At 39.9% G+C, this 24,070-nt stretch overlaps 1 protein-coding gene across 1 annotated transcript in view; it reads left to right on the top strand.

Annotated features, from left to right (window-relative positions):
- The window catches only part of LOC106572152 (N-terminal EF-hand calcium-binding protein 1), a 46,924-nt gene extending 24,219 nt beyond the window's left edge, over positions 1-22,705 (top strand). Inside the window, exons 4-13 of the mRNA XM_014146046.3 lie at positions 2,264-2,289; positions 2,455-2,552; positions 12,149-12,285; positions 14,663-14,784; positions 15,144-15,226; positions 18,804-18,857; positions 19,478-19,590; positions 19,935-20,012; positions 20,505-20,596; positions 20,832-22,705. Of these exons, the coding sequence (XP_014001521.1) occupies positions 2,264-2,289; positions 2,455-2,552; positions 12,149-12,285; positions 14,663-14,784; positions 15,144-15,226; positions 18,804-18,857; positions 19,478-19,590; positions 19,935-20,012; positions 20,505-20,596; positions 20,832-20,860 (832 nt within the window). The 3' untranslated portion in view covers positions 20,861-22,705. The remainder of the gene's footprint in view (positions 1-2,263; positions 2,290-2,454; positions 2,553-12,148; positions 12,286-14,662; positions 14,785-15,143; positions 15,227-18,803; positions 18,858-19,477; positions 19,591-19,934; positions 20,013-20,504; positions 20,597-20,831) is intronic.
- Positions 22,706-24,070: the final 1,365 nt, after the last annotated feature.

Raw genomic sequence — 24,070 nt, forward strand, 5'->3', positions numbered from 1 at the left:
ACAGAGGAAAAAAAGAAAGACAATATAGTCAAATGATGTCCTCATAATTGATACCCTTGGTCAGGAAAAGTAGAGGTATAAGGCTTTCTTTGAAGACCATATGTGCATTATAAAAGAAGATGCACATACTATGTAATAGACTTTTACACAATCCTTTGTTTTCTTTCTTTTTGCTCCTTGTATCTCTAGGGAATGTATGACAGGATAACAATAGCGGCTTTTTTCATGGAAATGACTTGACCTGTTGCCCTTACCTGCAGTCAAATGACCTAGTGGCCTCATGGGTGGAATGTTATTAATATTTTTCATAATTTCATAATTGATAAACATACATTTAAAAAAATACGCAGAAAATCTGGTGTTTCTATGTCAAACGGTTTTGTTATACACTGCTCAAAAAAATAAAGGGAACACTAAAATAACACATCCTAGATCTGAATGAATGAAATAATCTTATTAAATACTTTTTTCTTTACATAGTTGAATGTGCTGACAACAAAATCACACAAAAATAATCAATGGAAATCCAATTTATCAACCCATGGAGGTCTGGATTTGGAGTCACACTCAAAATTAAAGTGGAAAACCACACTACAGGCTGATCCAACTTTGATGTAATGTCCTTAAAACAAGTCAAAATGAGGCTCAGTAGTGTGTGTGGCCTCCACGTGCCTGTATGACCTCCCTACAACGCCTGGGCATGCTCCTGATGAGGTGGCGGATGGTCTCCTGAGGGATCTCCTCCCAGACCTGGACTAAAGCATCCGCCAACTCCTGGACAGTCTGTGGTGCAACGTGGCGTTGGTGGATGGATTGAGACATGATGTCCCAGATGTGCTCAATTGGATTCAGGTCTGGGGAACGGGCGGGCCAGTCCATAGCATCAATGCATTCCTCTTGCAGGAACTGCTGACACACTCCAGCCACATGAGGTCTAGCATTGTCTTGCATTAGGAGGAACCCAGGGCCAACCGCACCAGCATATGGTCTCACAAGGGGTCTGAGGATCTCATCTCGGTACCTAATGGCAGTCAGGCTACCTCTGGCGAGCACATGGAGGGCTGTGCGGCCCCCCAAAGAAATGCCACCCCACACCATGACTGACCCACCGCCAAACCGGTCATGCTGGAGGATGTTGCAGGCAGCAGAACGTTCTCCACGGCGTCTCCAGACTGTCACGTCTGTCACATGTGCTCAGTGTGAACCTGCTTTCATCTGTGAAGAGCACAGGGCGCCAGTGGCGAATTTGCCAATCTTGGTGTTCTCTGGCAAATGCCAAACGTCCTGCACGGTGTTGGGCTGTAAGCACAACCCCCACCTGTGGACATCGGGCCCTCATACCACCCTCATGGAGTCTGTTTCTGACCGTTTGAGCAGACACATGCACATTTGTGGCCTGCTGGAGGTCATTTTGCAGGGCTCTGGCAGTGCTCCTCCTTGCACAAAGGCGGAGGTAGCGGTCCTGCTGCTGGGTTGTTGCCCTCCTACGGCCTCCTCCACGTCTCCTGATGTACTGGCCTGTCTCCTAGTAGCGCCTCCATGCTCTGGACACTACGCTGATAGACACAGCAAACCTTCTTGCCACAGCTCGCATTGATGTGCCATCCTGGATGAGCTGCACTACCTGAGCCACTTGTGTGGGTTGTAGATTCCGTCTCATGCTACCACTAGAGTGAAAGCACCGCCAACATTCAAAAGTGACCAAAACATCAGCCAGGAAGCATAGGAACTGAGAAGTGGTCTGTGGTTACCACCTGCAGAACCACTCCTTTATTGGGGGTGTCTTGCTAATTGCCTATAATTTCCACCTGTTGTCTATTCCATTTGCACAACAGCATGTGAAATTTATTGTCAATCAGTGTTGCTTCCTAAGTGGACAGTTTGATTTCACAGAAGTGTGATTGACTTGGAGTTACATTGTGTTGTTTAAGTGTTCCCTTTATTTTTTTGAGCAGTATATTTCATTCTTCTGTGATGTATATAAAGTGTGATATTGGGATCCAATCTCAAAATGGAATACATTTCAACTCTATATCTGACATGGTACTGGTGTCTTCTTTGTTTACGCACATAACCATGTGTGTGAAGTGTATACTTTTGTTTCAAAGTAGATTTGTTTTAGACTACCAAGAAATACCTTGTGTGATCCTGATTTAGCCCACTACAGTAAAAGGTTAAAGCGGTTTGATGAGATTTTTGGTCTTCTCCGATTCCATTAATGTTTTTGTCATTTTCTTCCTCTGCCAATTTTCCTACCTCTCAGCAACCTAGACACAGACAAACTCTCAGGTATTTCTCTCTGACTCTTCTCTGTTTTTATTGACTGTGTGCTGTCAAAATGCTCTCTCAAGGCCTTTACCATAATCTAATCCCGTCTTTTACTGGATTTTAAATTACAAAGGCCTATGTGTATTCAATATTGTACCTGACAGCTCTTTGTATATCCACCACCAGAATACTTCTCTCCACACCTGGGGGAATATCTGAACGTCCTTTCTGCTCTGGAGAAGCTGAACGTCGCCATCCTGAAGGCCATGGACAAAACTAAAGAGGTTTGTGGCCAATACAGGACAGCATGTTTAAAGGGATAGTTCAGTGAAAGGATATTTTTAGATATGTGTTTCCTTACCTCGAAAATAGTCTATGAAGAAAGTGTGACTGAGATCCACACTTTGCTTTTGTTAAACTAGCCACTGCCAATAAACGCTAATATTGCTGAACTATCTCTTTAACATTACAATCAACTGTCTGGGATTCTTAACTGCACCTCTCATTTACAGAACTGCAGAACTCATTTGGTAAAAGGAACTCACTTAACCATCTCTTTCCTGTTGTTCGCTGTTGTTACTGTTCGCCATTACATATGTTTCAAGCAACATATTTGTTGATGTCTACTGAGAATATTAAGTGAGCAGCAAGATAATAGCCAGTTGGTCCGCCTTTATCCGCTTATGACATTTAGAAAAAATCTAACCACCCCTTTTCCCCAGTAGGATTTTGGATAGGCTTTTGTTACCTTTTGAAGCGTCTGAGATTTCTCAGCTGTGACAGTGATATGACAGTATGGAAAGTGGATCTGCACAACTGAGTCCTCTTACTCTTTCACACTGATGCTGCATTTTAAAACAACGGGCTGTAACCTGCAGGGACCCTTCCCTAACACTTGAGCTTCAACCATGACTCAAGGTCAGGTATTTCTATTGTGAACTGCGGTGTCTGTATGTGGACCAACATATCTCTAGTTGGACAGGTGCTGTAAATACAGAAGTTCTTAAAGCAGAAACCCCTCCAAACCCAGCAAAGAACTTCTGGTTGGTCATTTCTGGCCTATCTTGGGTCACACCCTTTAGTTAGCATTTCAAGAGTTTAAACTACTATCAGGGTCCAAGCATGAAGTAAAGCATATAAAACCATGGCTGCCTTCTCTGTCGGGCAAAGGTGGCTGGTGACAACTTAATTGGGGAGGATGGGCTCATAGTAATAACTAGAACAGAATAAATGGAATGGTATCAAACACATCTAACACATGGTTTCCATTTCCATTCCACTCCGTCCTCCCCTCACCAGCCTCCTGGGTTAACAGAGCATTGCTTCCCAAAACTAGACATCACTTCAAAGAATCATGCTTGGTTATGAAGAAACAAACTAAAAAGAGAATTGGTAATAATATTTTTAAGACATGAAGCAGAACGGTGTTAATTTGGTGCAATCTATACAGGACTTCTGCTCAGAGCTCATACGGAGGCAGACTGGAGCCGTGGGTGAGTTTAGTGAAATGATTGCTTTAATAAGCACTGCGTTCAGATCAACATCAAAGAACCCCCCATAAGACTTAATCGATACCACTGTGTACACTTCATCTGTCTCATCTAATTCTTGATATTGGGATCAGGCTAAGCTTTGTTGTTCTTCAATTTCAAAAATTATATAGCGGATTGTGCTGTGAAAAGATTTAGGCAACTTGTGTGAACGGATGCAGATGTACATTATTGATTGGTCCATGGTACAGTATGCTGTGTCTCCCCATCCCCACTTTGTGCCATTTGTGTCGGTATTGCTATAGTGACACCAGCAGTGTGAATGGGTGGGTTAAGGCATTATTATTTACCACACTAAAATTGTAGAAATGTGCTTCACAAAATACTGAGTAAAGGGTCTGAAAACTTATGGAAATGTGATATTTCTGTGTAAATTTTTTCCAAAGGTGCTTCCACAAAGTACTGATTTAAGGGTCTGAATATTTATGTTAATGTATTTTTTTTTATTTGTAATACATTTGCAAACATTTCTAAAAACCTGTTTTTGCTTTGTCATTATGGGATATTGTGTGTAGATTGATGAGGAAAATGTTTTATTTAATCCATTTTAGAATAAGGCTGTAACGTAACAAAATCTGGAAAAAGGGAAGGGGTCTGAATACTTTCTGAATGCACTGTATTTGGGCTATGTAATGGGTTTGAGGGATGTGACCATGGTAACAACGCACACACACACACAAACACACACACACACACACACACACACCAGATAAAGATTGTGATCTCATCTGTGAACGGAGAATGACGTGACAATAACCAATGCTGACATGAACCCCCCCAGCACTCCTACTGTCTGACGTCAAACATACTCAAGAGATAGTAGAACTGCACCAGAGCTACGAAGCTGTTTATCGTCTTTCTTTCTTTCTCTCTCTCTCTCTCTCTCTCTCTCTCTCTCTCTCTCTCTCTCATACAGTCCCCCTTTTCCATTCCGTCATAATTCTGCCCAATGTCGGTTTTGATTCACTGCAAGGAGAAGTTATTGCCTTAAGGGCTGTACTGGGATCAACTTGCCTTCCCCCAGTCCTAGCTTGACTGACTTCAGGACAAACCCTATCAACACTCCTCTTTATATCTCAGTACTAGTTATGTTAATATGTCTCTTCTTGGAACACTAAAGTGTGTCTCTACAGCCATGGTGTTGATAACATTCAATCAAAAGCTTTCCACAGCGCTGGTCCCATATTCTCAGAGTAGAAATGCTGATTTATCGGGTCCCGCCTATCCATACAATCGTATTCAGTATGATCTAAAAGGCAAAACTGGTCCTACAGTATATCAGCAATCCTATTAGGAGACACAGAATGTATTTTACAGATCTTATAGAAAGAGCAGCATGTATTTTATCCATGAGGAGTTACAACTGAATACTGTAGAATTATTTTCTTTCTTTCAGTGCAGTGCTGAGATAAAAATATAAAAATAATAAATCACCCATTTTCAACAGAAAATCTGCAACTCTGAGAGAAAGAGAGATTAAGTAAAACATTATAATTTCTTCCTTACTCCTGAGGTGTACAGGATGCTGGGAGGGAGAAAGAAAACATTGGAAAGGAATGGGAAAGGGGGGGATACCTAGTCAATTGTACAACTGAATGCATTCAGAATAGGGAAGGAAGAGATACAACAACAAAAAAATCCGAAGGTTGCAATTTTTCAAAACACAGCACTGCACAAGGCACTGCACATTCAATTTCGACAACTCTATTTCATATCGCCATGGGGCATTTTCAGTACCTACAAAAATAAAACCAATAGAATCATACAGAGATTGGTGAGAACACAGCAGGCTTTCTCAGCTAGTGAAGTGATAAAAAACATAAAAGTATAATGAACAATATTTTTACGATGTTACTTGTCACACACCGTTACACATGACACCTGGCACCCTGTAACATTTTCACATTAAGCACATTTAAGATCAATTTAGCTCATTTTTGGTGTGTGAAATTCCTCAAAAAAGGACACAGGCTGGGATTCGATTAAGTGCCGATAGTAGATTTCCAGATAGTGCTGTCAGAAGTGAATGCAAAATAATGTATTCAAGGTTTAAAATGGCTTGTAAAGTTTGCAATTTCCACTTTGTCAGACTTGATTTGCCCTGACGAAAAATGTATCAATCCCTACAAAAAAAACAATTGAAATTTCCTGTTGCTGCAGGACTATTTTCCTGCTGTAGCAAACTGGCTCAAATTAAGATCCGACATCTGTATATATGCAGTACCAGTCAAAAGTTTGGACACACAAACTTTGTGACACTAGCAGCATATGCATTGAACAACATTAAAGTTGTTGTCTTATTTAAAGACACAATTGTTAAAGGGATTGTTCAATTATTTTACGTATTTAGATATGTACAGTACCAGTCAAAAGTTTGGACAAACCTAATCATTCCAGGGTTTTTCTTTATTTTTACTATTTTCTACATTGTAGAAAAGTAGTGAAGACATCAAAACTATGAAATAACACATATGGAATCATGTAGTAACCAAAAAAGTGTTAAACAAATCAAAATATATTTTATATTTTATATTCTTCAAAGTAGCCACCCTTTGTATTCATACCCCTTGACTCAAACTTTTTATAGTCCCGTACCCCTTCAAACATTCAACCTCCAGCTGCGTACCCTCTCTAGCACCAGGGTCAGCGCACTCTCAAATGTTGTTTTTTTGCCATCATTGTAAGCCTGCCACACACACACTATACGATACATTTATTAAACATAAGAATGAGTGTGAGTTTTTGTCCTAACCCTGCTCGTGGGAAGTGACAAAGAGCTCTTATAGGACCAGGGCATAAATAATAATATAATAATAATCAATAGTTTTGCTCTTTATTTAGCCATCTTACATATAAAACTTTATTTGTTCATTGTGAATAACTCACCACAGGTTAATGAGAAGGGTGTGCTTGAAAGGATGCACATAACTCTGCAATGTTGGGTTGTATTAAAGAGAGTATCAGCCTTAAATAATTTTCCACACACAGTCTGTGCCTGTATTTAGGTTTCATGCTAGTGAGGGCTGAGAATCCACTCTCACATAGGTACGTGGTTGCAAAGGGCATCAGTGTCTTAACAGCACGATTTGCCAAGGCAGGATACTCTGAGCGCAGCCCAATCCAGAAATCTGGCAGTGGCTTCTTATTAAATTAAATTTTCACAGAACCGCTGGTTGCAATTTCGATGAGGCTCTCTTGTTCAGATATTGGTAAGTGGACTGGAGGCAGGGCATAAAAGTGATAACGAATGCAGTTGTTTGTGTCATCCGTTTCGGGAAAGTACCTGCGTAATTGCGTACCCAACTCACTCAGATGCTTCGCTATTTCATATTTGACATTGTCCGTAAGCTTGAGTTAAATTGCACACAAAAAAATCATAATGATGGAAAAACCTGTGTGTTGTCCTTGTTAATGCAGACAGAGAGGAGCGCCAACTTCTTAATCATAGCCTCAATTTTGTCCCGCACATTGAATATAGTTGCGGAGAGTCCCTGTAATCCTAGATTCAGATCATTCAGGCGAGAAAAAACATCACCCAGATAGGCCAGTCATGTGAGAAACTCATCATCATGCAAGCGGTCAGACAAGTGAAGATTATGTTCACTAAAGAAAACTTTAAGCTCGTCTCTCAAAAAAATAAAATAAAGTGTCAATACTTTGCCCCTTGATAACCAGCGCACTTCTGTATGTTGTAAAAGCGTTACATGGTCGCTGCCCACATCGTTACATAGTGCAGAAAATACACGCGGATTCAGGGGCCTTGCTTAAACAAGTTAACATTTTCACTGTAATGTCCAAAACATCTTTCAAGCTGTCAGGCATTCCTTTGGCAGCAAGAGCCTCTCGGTGGATGCTACAGTGTACCCAAGTGACCTCGGGAGCAACTGCTTGCACGCACGTTACCACTCCACTATGTCTCCCTGTCATGGCTTTTGCGCCATCCGTACAGATACCAACACATCTTGACCACCAAAGTCCATTTGATGTCACAAAGCTGTCCAGTACTTTAACAATATCCTCTACTGTTGTCCTGTTTCCAGTGGTTCGCAGAAGAGGATGTCTTCCTTAATTGACCCCCCATAAACATAACGGACATAGAGTTGAAGTCGGAAGTTTACATACACCTTAGCCAATTACATTTAAATTCAGTTTTTCACAATTCCTGACATTTAATCCTAGTAAAAATTCCATGTCTTAAACTCAGTTTTTCACAATTCCTGACATTTTCAGGCAGGTAGGATCACCACTTTATTTTAAGAATGTGAAATGTCAGAATAATAGTAGAGAGAATGATTTATTTCAGCTTTTATTTCTTTCATCACATTCCCAGTGGGTCAGAAGTTTACATACACTCAATTAGTATTTGGTAGCATTGCCTTTAAATTGTCTAACTTGGGTCAAACATTTTGGATAGCCTTCCACAAGCTTCCCACAATAAGTTGGGTGAATTTTGGCCCATTCCTCCTGACAGAGCTGGTGTAACAGAGTCAGGTTTGTAGGCCTCCTTGCTCGCACACGCTTTTTCAGATCTGCCCACAAATGTTCTATAGGAATGAGGTCAGGGCTTTGTGATGGCCACTCCAATACCTTGACTTTGTTGTCCTTAAGCCATTTTGCCACAACTTTGGAAGTATGCTTGGGGTCATTGTCCATTTGGAAGACCTATTTGCGACCAAGCTTTAACTTCCTGACTGATGTCTTGAGATGTTGCTTCAATATATCCACATAATTTTCCTGCCTCATGATGCCATCTATTTTGTGAAGTGCACCAGTCCCTCCTGCAGCAAAGCACCCCCACAACATGATGCTGCCACCCCTGTGCTTCACAGTTGGGATGGTGTTCTTTGGCTTGCAAGCCCCCCCTTTTTCATCCAAACATAACGATGGTCATTATGGCCAAACGATTCTATTTTTGTTTCATCAGAACAGAGGACATTTCTCCAAAAAGTACAATCTTTGTCCCCATGTGCAGTTGCAAACCGTAGTCTGGCTTTTTTTATGGCGGTTTTGGAGCATTGGCTTCTTCCTTGCCGAGCGGCCTTTCAGGTTATGTCAATTTAGGATTAGTTTTACTGTGGATATAGATGCTTTTGTACCTGTTTCCTCCAGCATCTTCACAAGGGCCTTTTGCTGTTGTTCTGGGATTGATTTGCACTTTTTTCACCAAAGTACGTTAATCTCTTGGTGACAGAACGTGTCTCCTTCCTGAGCGGTATGATGGCTGCGTGGTCCCATGGTGTTTAAATTTGCGTACTATTGTTTGTACAGATGAACGTGGTACCTTCAGGCGTTGGAAATTGCTCCTAAGGGTGAACCAGACTTGTGGAGGTCTGCAATTCTTTTTCTGAGGTCTTGGCTGATTTCTTTTGATTTTCCCATGATGTCAAGCAAAGAGGCACTGAGTTTGAAGGTAGGCCTTGAAGTACATCCACAGGTACACCTCCAATCGACTTAAATTATGTCAATTAGCCTATCAGAGCTTCTGAAGCCATGACATTATTTCCTGGAATTTTACAAGCTGTTTGAAGACACAGTCAACTTAGTGTATATAAACTTCTGACCCACTGGAATTGTGATACAGTGAATTATAAGTGAAATAATCTGTCTGTAAACAATTATTGGAAAAATTACTTGTGTCATTGTACAAAGTAGATGTCCTAACCGACTTGCCCAAACTATAGTTTGTTAACAAGACATTTGTGGAGTGGTTGAAGAATGAGTTTTAATGACTCCAAACTAAGTGTATGTAAACTTCCGACTTCAACTGTACGTATACCAGGAGTTGTGCCAGGCCCGCTGACGCATATCACCCAAATGTATAGCCCCATTGGAAAATATAAATGAAAATATAAATATAGATTTCTTTGCGCTTACCCCCGACGGCATTGCGTGTACCCCAGTTTGGGAATACCTGCCTTGACTTTTTCCACATTTTGTTGTGTTACAGCCTGAATTCAAAATTCCCTCACCCATCTACACACAATACTTCATAATGACAAAGTGAAAACATATTTTTAGAAATGTTTGCAAATGTATAGAAAATGAAATACAGAAATGTCTAATTTACATAAGTAAACACACCCCTGAGTCAATACTTTGTAGAAGCACCTTTGGCTGCGATTACATCTTTGAGTTGTCTTCGGTATGTCTGTATCAGCTTTGCACATCTGGATTTGGGGATTTTCTCCCATTCTTCCCTGCAGATTTTTTCAAGCTCTGTTAAGTTAGATGGGGATTGGCGGTGAACAGCAATCTTTAAATCTTTCCACAGATTTTCAATGGGATTCAATTCTGGGCATTGACTGGGCCAATCAAGGACTTTCACAATCTTGTTCTGAAGCCATTTCAGCGTTGCTTTGGCTGTATGCTTGAGGTTATTGTCCTGTTTGAATGTAAATCTTCACCCCAGTCTGAGGTCATTTGCACTCTGAAGCAGGTTCCCATTAAGGATTTGCCTGTATTTGGCTCCATTCATTGTTCCCTCTATCCTTACCAATCTCCCAGTCCCTGCCGCTGAAAAGCATCCTCATAGCATGAAGCTGCCACCACCCTTCTTCACGGTAGGGATGGTGTTAGACGGGTGTTGAGCTGTGCCTGGTTTTCTCAGGCCTTTCTCAGGCATTCAGGCCAAACAGTTACATTTTACCACATAATCTTTTGCCTTATGCTCAGTCCAGGCGTGCTATCATGTGCCTTTTTCTCAGGAGTGGCTTCTGTCTGGCCACTCTCCCATGAAGCCCAGATTGGTCAAGTGCTGTCAAGTGCTGCAGAGACTGTTGTCCTCCTGGCAGGTTCTCCAATCTTAGCCAAACAACTTTCAGAGAGGTCAGAGTCTGGGTAGTTCCATATTTTTTCAATTTCCCAGTGGTGGAGACCACTGTGCTTTTGGAAACATTCAGCACAGTAGAAATTGTTTTATATACCTCATCACAATTCTATCTCGGAGATCTACAGACATTTCCTTGGACTTCATGGTATAGTTTCTGCTCTGACGTGCACTGTCAACTGTGGGACCTTACATACAGTGCATTTGGAAAGTATTCAGATCCCTTCAATTTTTCCACATTTTGTTACATTACAACCTTATTCTAAAATGTATTAAATACATTATTTTCCTCATGAATCTATACACAATACCCCATAAGGACAAAGCAAAAACAGGTTTTTAGAAATGTATTAAAAAAAAAGGTATTTACATAAGTATTGAGACCCTTTGCTATGCGACTCGGAATTGAGCTCAGGCGCATCCTATTTCCATTGATCATCCTTGAGATGTTTCTACAACTTGATTGGAGTCCACTTGTGGTAAAATCAATTGATTGTACATGTTTTGGAAAAGGCACACACCTGTCTATATAAGGTCCCACAGTTGACAGTGCATGTCAAAGCAAAAACCAAGCCATGAATTCGATGGAATGTCCGTAGAGGTCCGAGACAGGATTGTTTTGATGCACAGATTTGGGGAAGGGTTGCAACAAATTTCTGCAGCATTGAAGGTCCCCAAGAACACAGTGGCTTCCATTATTCTTAAATGGAAGAAGTTTGGAACCACCAAGATCTTCCTAGAGCTGGCCGCCCGGCCAAACTGAGCAATCGGGGGAGAAGGGCCTTCGTCAGGGAGGTGACCAAGAACCGATGGTCACTCTGAAAGACCTCCAGAGTTCCTCTGTACTGATGGGAGAACCTTCCAGAAGGACACCCATATCTGCAGCACCGATCAGGCCTTTATGGTAGTGGCCAGACGGAAGCCACTCCTCAGTAAAAGGCACATGACAACCCACTTGGAGTTTGCCAAAAGCCACCTAAACGGCTCTCAGACCATGAGAAACAAGATTCTCTGGTTTGATGAAACCAAGATTGAACTCTGGCCTGAATGGCAAGCGTCACGTCTGGAGGAAACTTGGCACCATCCCTAAGGTGAAGCATGGTGGTGGCAGCATCATTCTGTGGGGATGTTTTTCAGTGGCAGGGACTGGAAGAGAACCTGCTCCAGAGCACTCAGGACCTAAGACTGGGGCGAAGGTTCACCTTCCAACAGGACAACGACCCTAAGCAATGCAGAAGTGGCTTCGGGACAAGTCTCTGAATGTCCTTGAGTGGTCCAGCCAGAGCCCGGACTTGAACCCAAGCTAACATTTCTTGAGAGACCTGAAAAAAGCTGTGCAGTGACGCTACCCATCCAACAGAGCTTGAGAAAATCTGCAAGGAAGAATGTGTATATATTTATTATTATTATTATTAATAATAATTGAAATTACCATTGAATAGGATTTGTTTCATTGAAGCTTTCTTCCTACTCTACCTCCACCCGTCACCCCCTCCCTGTACAGGAGTACCAGGGCTCGTCGGTGTTGGGACAGTTTGTGACACGCTTCCTTCTGCGAGAGACCAACACCCAGCTGCAGTCCCTGCAGTCGTCATTAGACTGCGCTATGGAGGCTGTGGATGAGCAGAGCTGCACTGGCAGGTAGAGTAGCACCGCAATGACTATCTATGATACTGGGCGTTCTCCCTTAATCACTCTCTCACTGTGCACTGCTACTGTATTTCAGTTGATAAAGCATAGCGCAAGCTTTGGATTTTTTGGTCTGTAAAGATAATTATGCGAGAAATAGAAACGCTTTTATGTGCAAATATTGATATAATAACCATCATTTCAAAGTAAACTTGATATGTGGTCCTCCCACACAAAGCACGCAGTTTAGGCTACAGATTAAATCAGTTATGAACTTCAAAGGGTGCTGAAACTGCAGTGATGAGCTTGATGCTCCTTTCCAATAAGATATTGAGGGTCTTATTTGGCTGCCGTTTGATAAATAAAAATAATCTTGCTCTTTTGTCCATAATATTCTCATCATGGAGGCTATACCCCCACTGTATCAGTGAGCTGTTGGCACATGCCAAAACCAGAGTGGGCACATTTGCTATATTCGCAACTTTTGTTGTGACAAAACCATCATTAGAGTTGAAAATGCATTGGAAACCCATTTAACTTGTATTTTTTATTTGGTACATGGGAATTTAACCGCAAAAGTTATTATGTGCACTGCGTCCAGGGGCGAAAATCTGATATCAACTTTGGAGGGGACAATTACATGAAATTTTCTCAAGAGCAATTCCTGAGGGGGACACCAAAAGTAGTGCTGTAACACATAGCCTACATTGTAATATGGTAAATGTATATTGAGGAACCAAAGAAATAAGGTGTTTGCGTACTCCTAACTACCGGTACCCAAAACTACACAACTAATCACAACAGCAATACCATTGCCTTTAACAAATCTTAGTTCAGTCACCAGTTTAAGTTCAGAGTGGGGGTATCCATGGCATTTTCCAATTATGTTCCTATTTTACAAGTCAAAAAAATTGAGAACCTTTCATAATGTTGCCAAACAAAGACTCAACAAACTTACCTGAGACTCCCTGTCTCTGCCAGTCTGTCCCTGCATATCTGTCCCCAACTCTGCTGTCTGTGTGCCATCTGTTGCCTGCTCTGCCTAATGACATCATTGTGAAACATTTCCATTAGAATTTCATTTCTTTCTTATGAATATTTTATCAACTAGTCTTTGAGATATTAGGCTACTAGGGTTCTTACTTTGCATTTTGGTGTACTGAAAAATACTCTGATGTCCGTCTTTTATTTTTCTGCCATTTTTCTACCTGGCTGGCTGGCTACACACACACACACACACACACAGTGTGTAGGTTATTTACAGTAGGAGATGGGCTTCTATCATCTTATCTTTTATCATTCTATTTGGGCTTCAATCTAAAAGGTAGCTAGCAAATGTGAAACGGATTAAAATGACAAGAGTTGACAGCTGTATGAGTTCACCATTTACACAACATATGCTGCAACCTTTTGTAATTTTAATAGTTTGTTTCATATTGGCTGGCTTCCAACAATAGCTCAATTTGCAAAGCTAGCGAGTGGTGTTTGCTATAATCTTTGCTACCCGGGTTAAATAAAGGTGAAATAAAATAAAGAAATAAAAGTTCCCTCGCGACAATTTAGCTTTTGCAACGAGACCATTAAATATATTTAAGACAATGTTAGAAGAGAGTGTAGTTCTGTTCAGTTTGGACTCCAGTTTATCGCTAACCTTATCACAGGGACTTTGAAGCACTAACTTACATCATCTGCATGCTAATCTTGGAATAAATTGACGATAGCAAAGATTCCATCTTTGACGAGGCCACATAAATGGAATAGGTACTAGCTAGCTTAATAGTTAATATTTGCGCGCTAGCTCTGCATATTCAGCTAGTGTGTGTGCGCGATTGACTGGATTAACCTCACGTCAGTTACGTTCATTGAGTGCCTTTCAGACAGTGGATATGACCCCTCTGTTATCTTGCCAACTAAGGAACTGGCAGTGGATCAAACCATTGTGAGGCAAAGGGTGGGGGGGTCGCAATCTTTTGAAACTTAAGAACGCGCTATTAAGTGTCTATAATCAGCACAATTGCTTTCATTGCGTATTATTAATATTATTTAAATTACATAGTTATGTTTCAGTGATATATTGGGGGGGACAAATCATATTTTTCCCAGGATGGGGGGTCGTGTCCCCCCCGTCCCCCCTTGGATTTCCGCCCCTGACTGCGTCATCACACACAGCCTTTTATCCGACCCAAGTCAATTTGATGGAAATACATATCTGGTGGGGAAATGTGCATATTGTTTTTATGCAGATTTGTTAATATTCTCATAAAAATCTGTCGCCTATTGGAGAGTAACCTAGCTAGTAACAATGATAAGGATGATACTGCTGTTGATGAGGATAACAATGTTGTTGTTGTTTAGGATGACGTTCTATTGATGATTGTGTCCACTGCAGGAAGATGATAAAGAAGCCAGAGGATCTTTCCCTCCAGAAAATCGCCAAACGCCCAGGCCGTCGCATCCAAAAGAACCTGTGTCTCTCCCCCACAGACCCTTACTCTGGCATGCTCACTACAGGTACACATTGACACCTGTGTTTTGCCTCATTCTAAGGGTCTGTTTCAATTTAAAGGTAGCAACATGTCTTTACGCATATGGCAATTTAGGAAAATATATTTAGTGCGGTTTTGAAATATGAAATTGTACGATTGAATTGTTTGCCACATTGACCAGAGGTGAGTTCCCCGAAAACATAAATATCACCTTCAGCACTTAGATCCTCTTAAGTGCATTGGTAGGCAATGGACAAACAATGATCTTATTGGTTAAGATTATCTTCATTTTTGAGGGAGATTCACCCCGGATCTGTTATTTTTCACTTCATGGCACAAGCCATATGTGTAGTGGTGATCTGACATTCTGTTTCCTTGGTTCAGGTGTCAGTGTGGAGCCAGACAACCACCACTGGAGCTCCCAGGTCAACCGCCTGCAGCAGCTTATAGACAAGCTGGAGTATGAGGTATGAGGTTCAGTGGTTAGCTGGAATATGTGATACAAAGTTCACTATTTGTTAGCTGGAATATGGGAAACGAAGTTCACTATTTGTTAGCTGGAGTATGAGGAACAATATTCAGGAGGCCGTGTAAGGGCTATTTGACATAGAAGGAGAGTGATGGAGTGCTGCATCAGTTGACCTGGCCTCCACAATCACCCGACCTCAACCCAATTGAGATGGTTTGGGATGAGTTGGACCGCAGAGTGAAGGAAAAGCAGCCAACAAGTGCTCAGCATATATGGGAACTCCAAGACTGTAGAATGTAGAAAATAGTAAAAAAGAAAGAAAAACCCTTGAATCATTCAAGGGTTTTTCTTTATTTTTACTATTTTCTCTATTGTAGAATAAGGCTGTTTTCATGTTACCCAGAGGTAAACAAATCATCGGCCAGAGCGTCAAGTGTGCGCTCTGAACGCAAGGAGATGGGTGGGGCTAAAGCTTAAGAGGGTGTGAACGATGCTGAATGGGTGTTGACAAAGAAGAGCTCTCTCACCGAAACACTAAAATGACATGTTCTCAAAAGTGAGTTTACAAGTTTCAAAGCAGAATTACTTTCCCATTGTTCCTAAAATGCAGTGTATAACATATCATTTTGTAGCTCTGAGTCTTTACTTTTATCCAATGTAAAAAACAGAAATTCTAATTTCGCTACATAAGACCGAATCCAGGGTGTGAGTGACAAATTAAATTTTAACAAGGCACACCTGTTAATTGAAATGCATTCCAGGTGACTACAGTACCTCAAACTGGTTGAGAGAATGCCAAGAGTGTGCCAAGCTGTCATCAAGGCAAAGGGTGGCTACTTTGAAGAATCTTAAATATAAAATATATTTAACACTTTTTGGTTACTACATGATTCCATATGTGTTATTTCAGTTTTGATGTCTTCACTATTATTCTACAATGTAGAAAATAGTTAAATTAAAGAAAAACCCTTGAATGAGTAGGTGTGTCAAAACTTTTGACTGGTGCTGTATATATTTATATATATATTTTACAATTATTTGATTAAATATTGAATTTGGCCTTTACTAATATAGCGAAATAGAAACGCACTGAATAACACATTCATTCATAAATGGAAAAAAAGACAAAAAAATAAACCACAAGGAATAAGGTTTTGATGTGTCTGTTATGTCTAAGATATAGCTCATGTAATATTTTTGTTTTTGGACACATTTAACCCCTTATATTTGATGGCACAAAACTACCTTCATTCTTCCATTCATTTATATGGGTTACCTTCAGATGAGTCCAGTGACACTTGTACAAAAAGGAGAACACCTTCTTGTTCGTGTGAGTCTCACTGCATCAGTACAGACACGGGTTTGATCCATGGCTGTATCACAACCGGACGTGATCGGGAGTCCCATAGGACGGTGCACAATTGACCCAGCGTCATCCGGGTTAGGGGAGGGTTTGGCTGGGATAGGCCATCATTGTAAATAAGAATTTGTGCTTAACTGACTTGCCTAGTTAAGTAAACAAATTTAAAATACATGTTTCCATAGAGTGGTCATAATTTTTTGTCATGGTCTGACAAACACCACTGTAGCTCGGCCACCTTCCACCGTAGATGCGGAAGGCCGACATAGGCGGAGGGGTGGATTGAGATGCAGCCCATGCAAAAAATATATCTCTAGCTTAAACTGATTGATTTTGATGGGGATTTTTTTATTACAATTTTTTTTATTACAATTCCATGTCTGGAAGGTTAAACCACCCTCAAAACCACCCTGTAAAACCGTCCTTTTTATTCTATGACTTTTATTTGCCCGTATAAAGTCTGTTATGACCGAGTATACTTTTTTAAAGAATGTCTTCGGTGAGGTAGTTGGTAATATCGAGAATAAATATAACAACTTTGAAAGCCATGCCATTCTGAAGAGGTTTATTCTACCTGTAAGATTTATGGGCAGATTGTTCCATTTAATTAGATCTTCATATTGTTCAGTAATGGGATAAAGTTATCTTTATGTTTGTAACTTATTAACTATCTTAAATATTTTATATTTTTGTGGTCCACTTAAAGGATCGCTGAAGATCATGAGTTATTATTTTAATTTTTCCTCTTGGCATTATTGTACGTTAATTGTATATCCTGAGATTTCTGAGTATTCTGAAAACATTTTTAGCAAGGTTCAGTGGTCGTTAGCTGGAGTATGAGTAGGAGGTTAAGTTATTAAACATAGATCATTCCATTTGGTCTTAATGATGTGTTGTGAGTCTCTATTCAAACACTACTGTCTCTGATCAGTGCCCACTGACTCATTTATGCTTAGTCGACAATTAGCTTAAGTCACAACATTGCCCCTCCTGCATGGAAGTACTAATACTTGATAGACAATGACAACCAGCTAAAGTGCTAACTGCCAAATTCTCATCTTATTACCCCAGCTCTCAAAGCTCAATTCAACCTGTTAAATGCCGATACAAGCGTCACTCCGTACAAGTAAGCGCCTATGCGCTTGGGCGGTCCATGCATTTCTAGACCCCCGAATAGCAACAATCACAAGGCTATATAGCAGCGATTTTCTTGTTGTCTTCCCATTTGTGGTAAAAGCGAAGAATCATGTTGAAAACATCATCACCACTATTACCTAATTTCAAATAACCAATTGCATATTTGAGTAAATGCTACATGTATGACATTTTAGGTTTGTTTGACATTACCTTGTTTTATGCCTGCCAGTTGGCTGTAGGCTACTCGACTAGCAGCTTGCTAGCTAGCTGGCTAAAAACATCAAGCAAGCTAGCCTTTTAGCTTCCCACATCTTCTCCATGTGAAATAATCAGATTTATAATTAAAGAATATGCCCTGGCAAATATTCTTATACTTACCGGTGTAACATACTATAATTATCCCAGTTTGACATGCTGCTTCAATGTATTCGCTTCCATATCAGTTAAAAATAGAATGTCATACTTTTTGCTCATGGCTAGCAGCTGTTTTTACCGTTTCAAAATAGCCTCGAATCACATAGTTATTACTTCGAAACAAAATACATTTTGGGATGATTATAATAAGGCTACAATGTTTATTGTTTAAACAGTCTGAGATTATATTTGGTTATCAAGACAAAAGAGACTGCTATTTGACGCATAGCCTATAGATCAGATCAAGCAACCAGGCAGGTTTGGCTCAGCTTCATTGCCTACACAACACTGCACCCACGGTAGCGTAAGGAATGATATGTTACGTTTCAATATTTGAACAGAGAAAATCTGCGTAGCAAGCGCCGTAGGCAGGCCCTGTGTACTACATGGAGCCGCCCATTGTACTAAAAGGAGCCGCCTATTTTGTGACGAAAAACGACATTGCAACACTGGGCTATGCTCCAAATTGTCAGTTTGCTTAGGGTCTGTTTGTCGCTTTAGGGAAATATAATATACATATATCAATCCATTTCATATCAAAGGCAATGCTCTGTGACGTACTGTTACTAGAAGTTCATATTTAAGCTAGATTTGGTCAGGCTCGTTCTGTTGTTGCAGCATTTCTTTTCATGACTGACTGAAATATTTATGCCTCCATTTGCAGAGTCCACATCTGGAACCACTCAAAGAGGACACTTTAGCCGGAACGTATAACTCGGTGAGTCCAACTCGGATGGCCACTATGGCTAATTTCTTTTAGATTTGGAAAAGTAAGGTTTCAATGTCTATCAAACGGTGTACCCTAGATTTCAATGACTTAACATAGTGTGATACATGTACTGTATCTGTCAAACTCTAATGGGGTTCCCTGTGGCTCAGTTGGTAGAGCATGGTGTGTGCAACGCCAGGGTTGTGGGTTTGATTCCCACGGGGGCCAGTACAAAAAAAATAAAAAATAAAAATAATAATAATTATGAATGTAAAAAAAAAAAAAATGGATGAAATGTATGCATTCACTACTGTAAGTCGCTCTGGATAAGAGCATCTGCTAAATGACTAAAATGTATAATTCTCTGCTACAGCATTGTTAATTTGTCTTAAAAAATACTAGAATGACAAAACCAATGCACTACTGTGATCCTCCAGATCCGCAGTGTTGGCTGCTTTTCCCTTATCCATGTCCATCTAATACTTACAGTAGTAGAGGGTCGTTTTTATTAAAGCATGCAACAGAGAACGGGTATCTTATTGGACCAGATCATCTTCTGTCTGGTGCCCAATGAACATAACCCAGATGCCACTGGCCTGAACCATTTTCCCCTCTTTCCTTCTCAACAGAACATCCTGCTGGTGCAGAGACAGATGTCTGTGAAGGACAAAGACGCAGAGGAGTTCCAGCAGGCTCTGAAGATCTACACAGATGCCACAGCCTGCCAGACTAGCAATCTGCAGTAGGTCTCTCTTCTACATTGAATACATTGCCCATTGTTTTCAATTAGGATTTTACCTATTGTGAATGTAGCCGCTTTTCCTGGCTAATCACCTTAATCCTGTATATACAGTAGCTACTCTGGATTTTGTGAACACAATTTGGCTGTATTTCAATACTAAAAAGGGACCTTCATAACTATTGTTTTGGAATACTGTCAAATGGGTGACAATAGTTCAGACTTTTGCGATAAAGAGTACAGACCCTACTACAAGGAACTATGGCACTACTACAGGGAACTACAAATGTTTGTCATCAAAATGCCAATTTCATTAGCAATATACTTGTGACTTCCTTATCCCACAGTGTGTCTGTCCAGACTCTTCCAGAGAGATCCTGCTTCATCATGTACGAGTTCTGGCAAGACCGTCTCTCCTGGATGAGGTACATCAAGTATTCTGTACACTCATAGAAAAAAGGTGCTATCTAGAACCTAAAAGAGTTATTTTGGCTGTCCCCATAGAAGAAGCCTTTGAAGAACCCTTTTTGGTTCCAGGAAGAACCATTTTGGTTCTGGGTTCAATGTAGAACCCTTTCCACAAAAGGTTCTACATGAACCCAAATGGGATCTACCTGGAAACAAAAAGGGTTCTCCTATGGGGACAGCCGAAGAAACTATTTTTTTCTAAGAGTGTAGTCCCAACAGAGTTTCAAATTAATTGACTGAATGAAAATGGATTTGCACCCAAATATAGCCATTCGGAATTCTTCCAAATTCAGTTTTCCTACAAAATGCCTTGATTAAGATGGGATGTTGCAATGCTGTTGGACTTAAAGACCTTCTACAAAGCCTTATTGACGGTATGACAAAGCACTGACAGTCCAGGGCCACCCATTGCCTCCTCTGTCCCCTCTCTCCATCCCTTCCTCCTACAGTTACCTGCAGTCCCCCATCAGCAAGACATTCCAGCGCTGCATCATTGACGTACTGGAGGACCCTGAAATGGTTGCCACCATGCTCCTCCCAGGTTAGTGTCATATGGGGGATGGATTTTTGGGAGTGGATGAGGTAGGGATGGGTGAAAGAAGAGATAAGGAATGGCTCTGGGACCTCAGAGGGACAAAGACTCAAACCCAATGGAGAGGATGTGGTAATGAATGCCGTTTTTGATGTTCATACAGTATATTATTGTCAATAGATTATAAATGTGATGCTCATATGTAAATGATCAGTCTATTTATTTTGTTCATTTGTTTTTTCAGCATCTTGGTGGATTATGAATAACAACTGACAGAAGTAAAGTTCCCATTGAAACCATGATATTCAAAACAATAAGAAGAGAGTGTTTTATTCTTAAATTTGACTGTTTCTACTGATATGCTTTGCTTCCTTTGTTTACCCCAGCATACTAATGACTATTTCCTAGACAATATGCTGTGTGTTTGCTGTACTGTCATAATTTGAGATGAATTTATGCATGACTTAACTATGCCTGTTTAGTTAAATCAGTCCAAAAACATAATGCATTAGAGAGAGAAAGCGTTTTGAAATATTGCAATAACTATTGTGTTATTGAAATCCATATCATTATAATAAGTATTTTTTGCTGTGCATCTTTCAATACATTGACATGTCTTGTATGAGTTTAGATGTACAAATAGATGTACAAGAACAAAAATATTTGCATGAATTTGAATGATTTCCCAATGCTACTTTGTTACTAGCTTCGAAATAGACATTGCTTACTAGTAAGCTAATTGATAGCACATTGCTTTAACATTCCATGATGTACTTTTTTAGTTACCTCAAATGCGTATACATATTGATCAAGGTCTATGGTCATTCAGTACTCACATTCCAACTAAAATAACAGCAGGTTACTAACTACAGAGGTAGAGTTTACCAGTGTCCAATTGTTCTACCTGTTGTATTGTGCAATGTTGAACCCTAGCTCATAAAAAAAGAGTAAAATAACAAAGTACCACTACAGTGATTTCCAATGTGCTTCTTAGATATAATGTTGTCACAGATCGGTTGGTTCACACCCAACCCTGAATTGGATAAACCATATCGTATTTATACTTAGTGTATGTCACTCATGCACTTTAGTTGTGAATGGAGCTATATTTTTCCGATGCTATGGATGTGAATGGATAAGTATATGGACGGATAACATGGTAGGTTTTCAGTCACTTTACCAAATTTGTAATATTAATAATGTAATAATATTTAATGTCGCACTCCAGTCTCCGATTCATCTCGTTTATCACCTGATTTACTTAACAAAGGCACATCTCAATAGGTGGTCCAGATATCCTCATTACATGGTACAAGTGGGGGGGGGTGGGCCTTTCTTCTTTTGTTCTCTATTGCTCCTCTATTGTTCCCGTAAGCAAGGGGGAGGCCGATGACATCAGAAGGCTCCATAAGACCAACTCCTTGAATGGCCTACTTAATGAAGTTTGCACATGTATCTGAAAAACACAATTTTGCTCAAAACATATTTTTCGACCCTTACGTGTTTCTACATTACTGTGTTCATATGTGGGAGATTGTTTTTCAACAGGAAATGTTAAAACGTTTGGAGTGGATCTTTAATATGCTATATTAAATATTTAATATTATTGAAATATCAATTCAAAGGGCTGAACCTGCACTGCTATCCCTCAGCTTAAACAAATGAATGCCGTCAACATTATTATCCAGCATTATTTATGGGAGTATTTATTTATGGGAGTATTTGTTTATGGGAGTATTTGTTTTCTGTGTTGAAAAAAAAAGATGCAACCAACATTATGTGTGCAGAACAAACAAACCCACATTGTATTTTTTGAATAGTTTATCCCTGTTAGTATGAGAGTAATCACTTATGGATAGAATACAAGTCTGAGAATCTTAATGAAACTGAAGGTAATTCACATATTGTTAAAGATTATTAGTAGATATTTTGTGATTTGAGTGTTGATCATGTCAAATGGGGATGAAATAGTCATGTCCAATTGAGGATGAATGAATATGTCCTAGCTCTTCTGTACTGTAGTTGTTCTTCAGTCATCCAACATTTGAAATCAATGTTAAAATAATTATGTGGATGCTATGTTTTTTTTGTTGGCATGAATTAAAGCTAATGACTTGATCATTTCACATCATTATTGATTCACACTAATACAGCAAAGTGTATGTACAGTGCTATAGGTATACGGTGCAATTCACAGACAACTCTAACTAGAATTTATAATAATGTGTCGTATTATGACATGATATCAAATATGTCATGAGGTGAAAAACAGTATTTGACCTCATTGAGTTGTTTAGCATATAGTGATGGTTTACATTATGGGCTCGATTCAATCCATATTGTGGATGTTTAGTGCTATAGTGTGATTGAAATTTAAAGGTAATGCTCCTGTGTTCGCGGAGATGCATTCATATGCAGCATGAATGCTCAATTCAAAATTATCTTTACATTTAAATTGCGCTATAACACTGAGCTTCCGCAATACTGATTGAATTGAGCCCTGTATCCCTGTCTGGAGGACTGAAGTATGTCAACAAGAGATGCATTAAACCCTGTACATACCATTATTCCACAACAACAGATCAATTCCTCAGTAACTAATCGGAGAGGTTTCAAAAATGGTGCTTTATTTCCAGCTGTCTCAGAATCCTATTTAGAATAGGTTTTTGAAAATAAAAAATAAAATTTGATATACTATAAACCTAATAATAGATTTATAGTATAAGCAGCTGCAGACTTTGATTTTAAGAGCTCTGAGTTGAATATGGAGCAGTTAGTGGACTTGGTTTCATGCTTCCGGATTTCTACTAATGTTTAAGCCTGTTAGGGAGCCCAATTCTGATATTTTGACCAATTATTGGCAAAAGATCAGATCTGATTGGTCAAAAGACCAGTTAGTGACAAATGAAACCATTTGTCTTACTCGTCTCTCACATCTTAGTTCAGCATTTGGCTGTAAGTCCAGAACCATGAGTCAGTCACGTAGACAAAGGGGAAGTTTTCTGGCAGAGGGAGAAAGTCTCATTCGTACATTATATGACTTCAGAAAAATGGCTAGATACACTGGATAAACAATATAACAGCAATTTTGCCACCACAGACAATTATCATTTACAATATGTTTATCTGTTTGTCCAAAGCATTAGAAAAGACTCAAGTTATCCAATACTTGTAGGGTTGATGGGTTCTCTTATGCTTCGTATCAAAGATAAAATGAATCATTCCACTATGACAGAACCAGTGGAAATTTAAGATAGCAGAGGCGGGCAGAGGCAGAACAACAGTCTGATACAGCAGCAGCAGCAGTCGTCCACTGAGATACAGTAAATCCTTCCTCTGTCCCTAATCCCATCCCTCTACTATCTTATCTGACAAGTTTTCTATATCAGCCAATGTAAGGAACACACAAACTGCTAGCTTCATAGGCTGTTCACAGTATGCCCATAACTATAATAAGGTGATTATTGCGTATGTGAGGGAGAG

Source organism: Salmo salar, chromosome 15 (assembly GCF_965601325.2).
Source record: "Salmo salar chromosome 15, fSalSal1, whole genome shotgun sequence".
In the NCBI taxonomy this organism is placed as follows: Eukaryota; Metazoa; Chordata; class Actinopteri; order Salmoniformes; family Salmonidae; genus Salmo; species Salmo salar.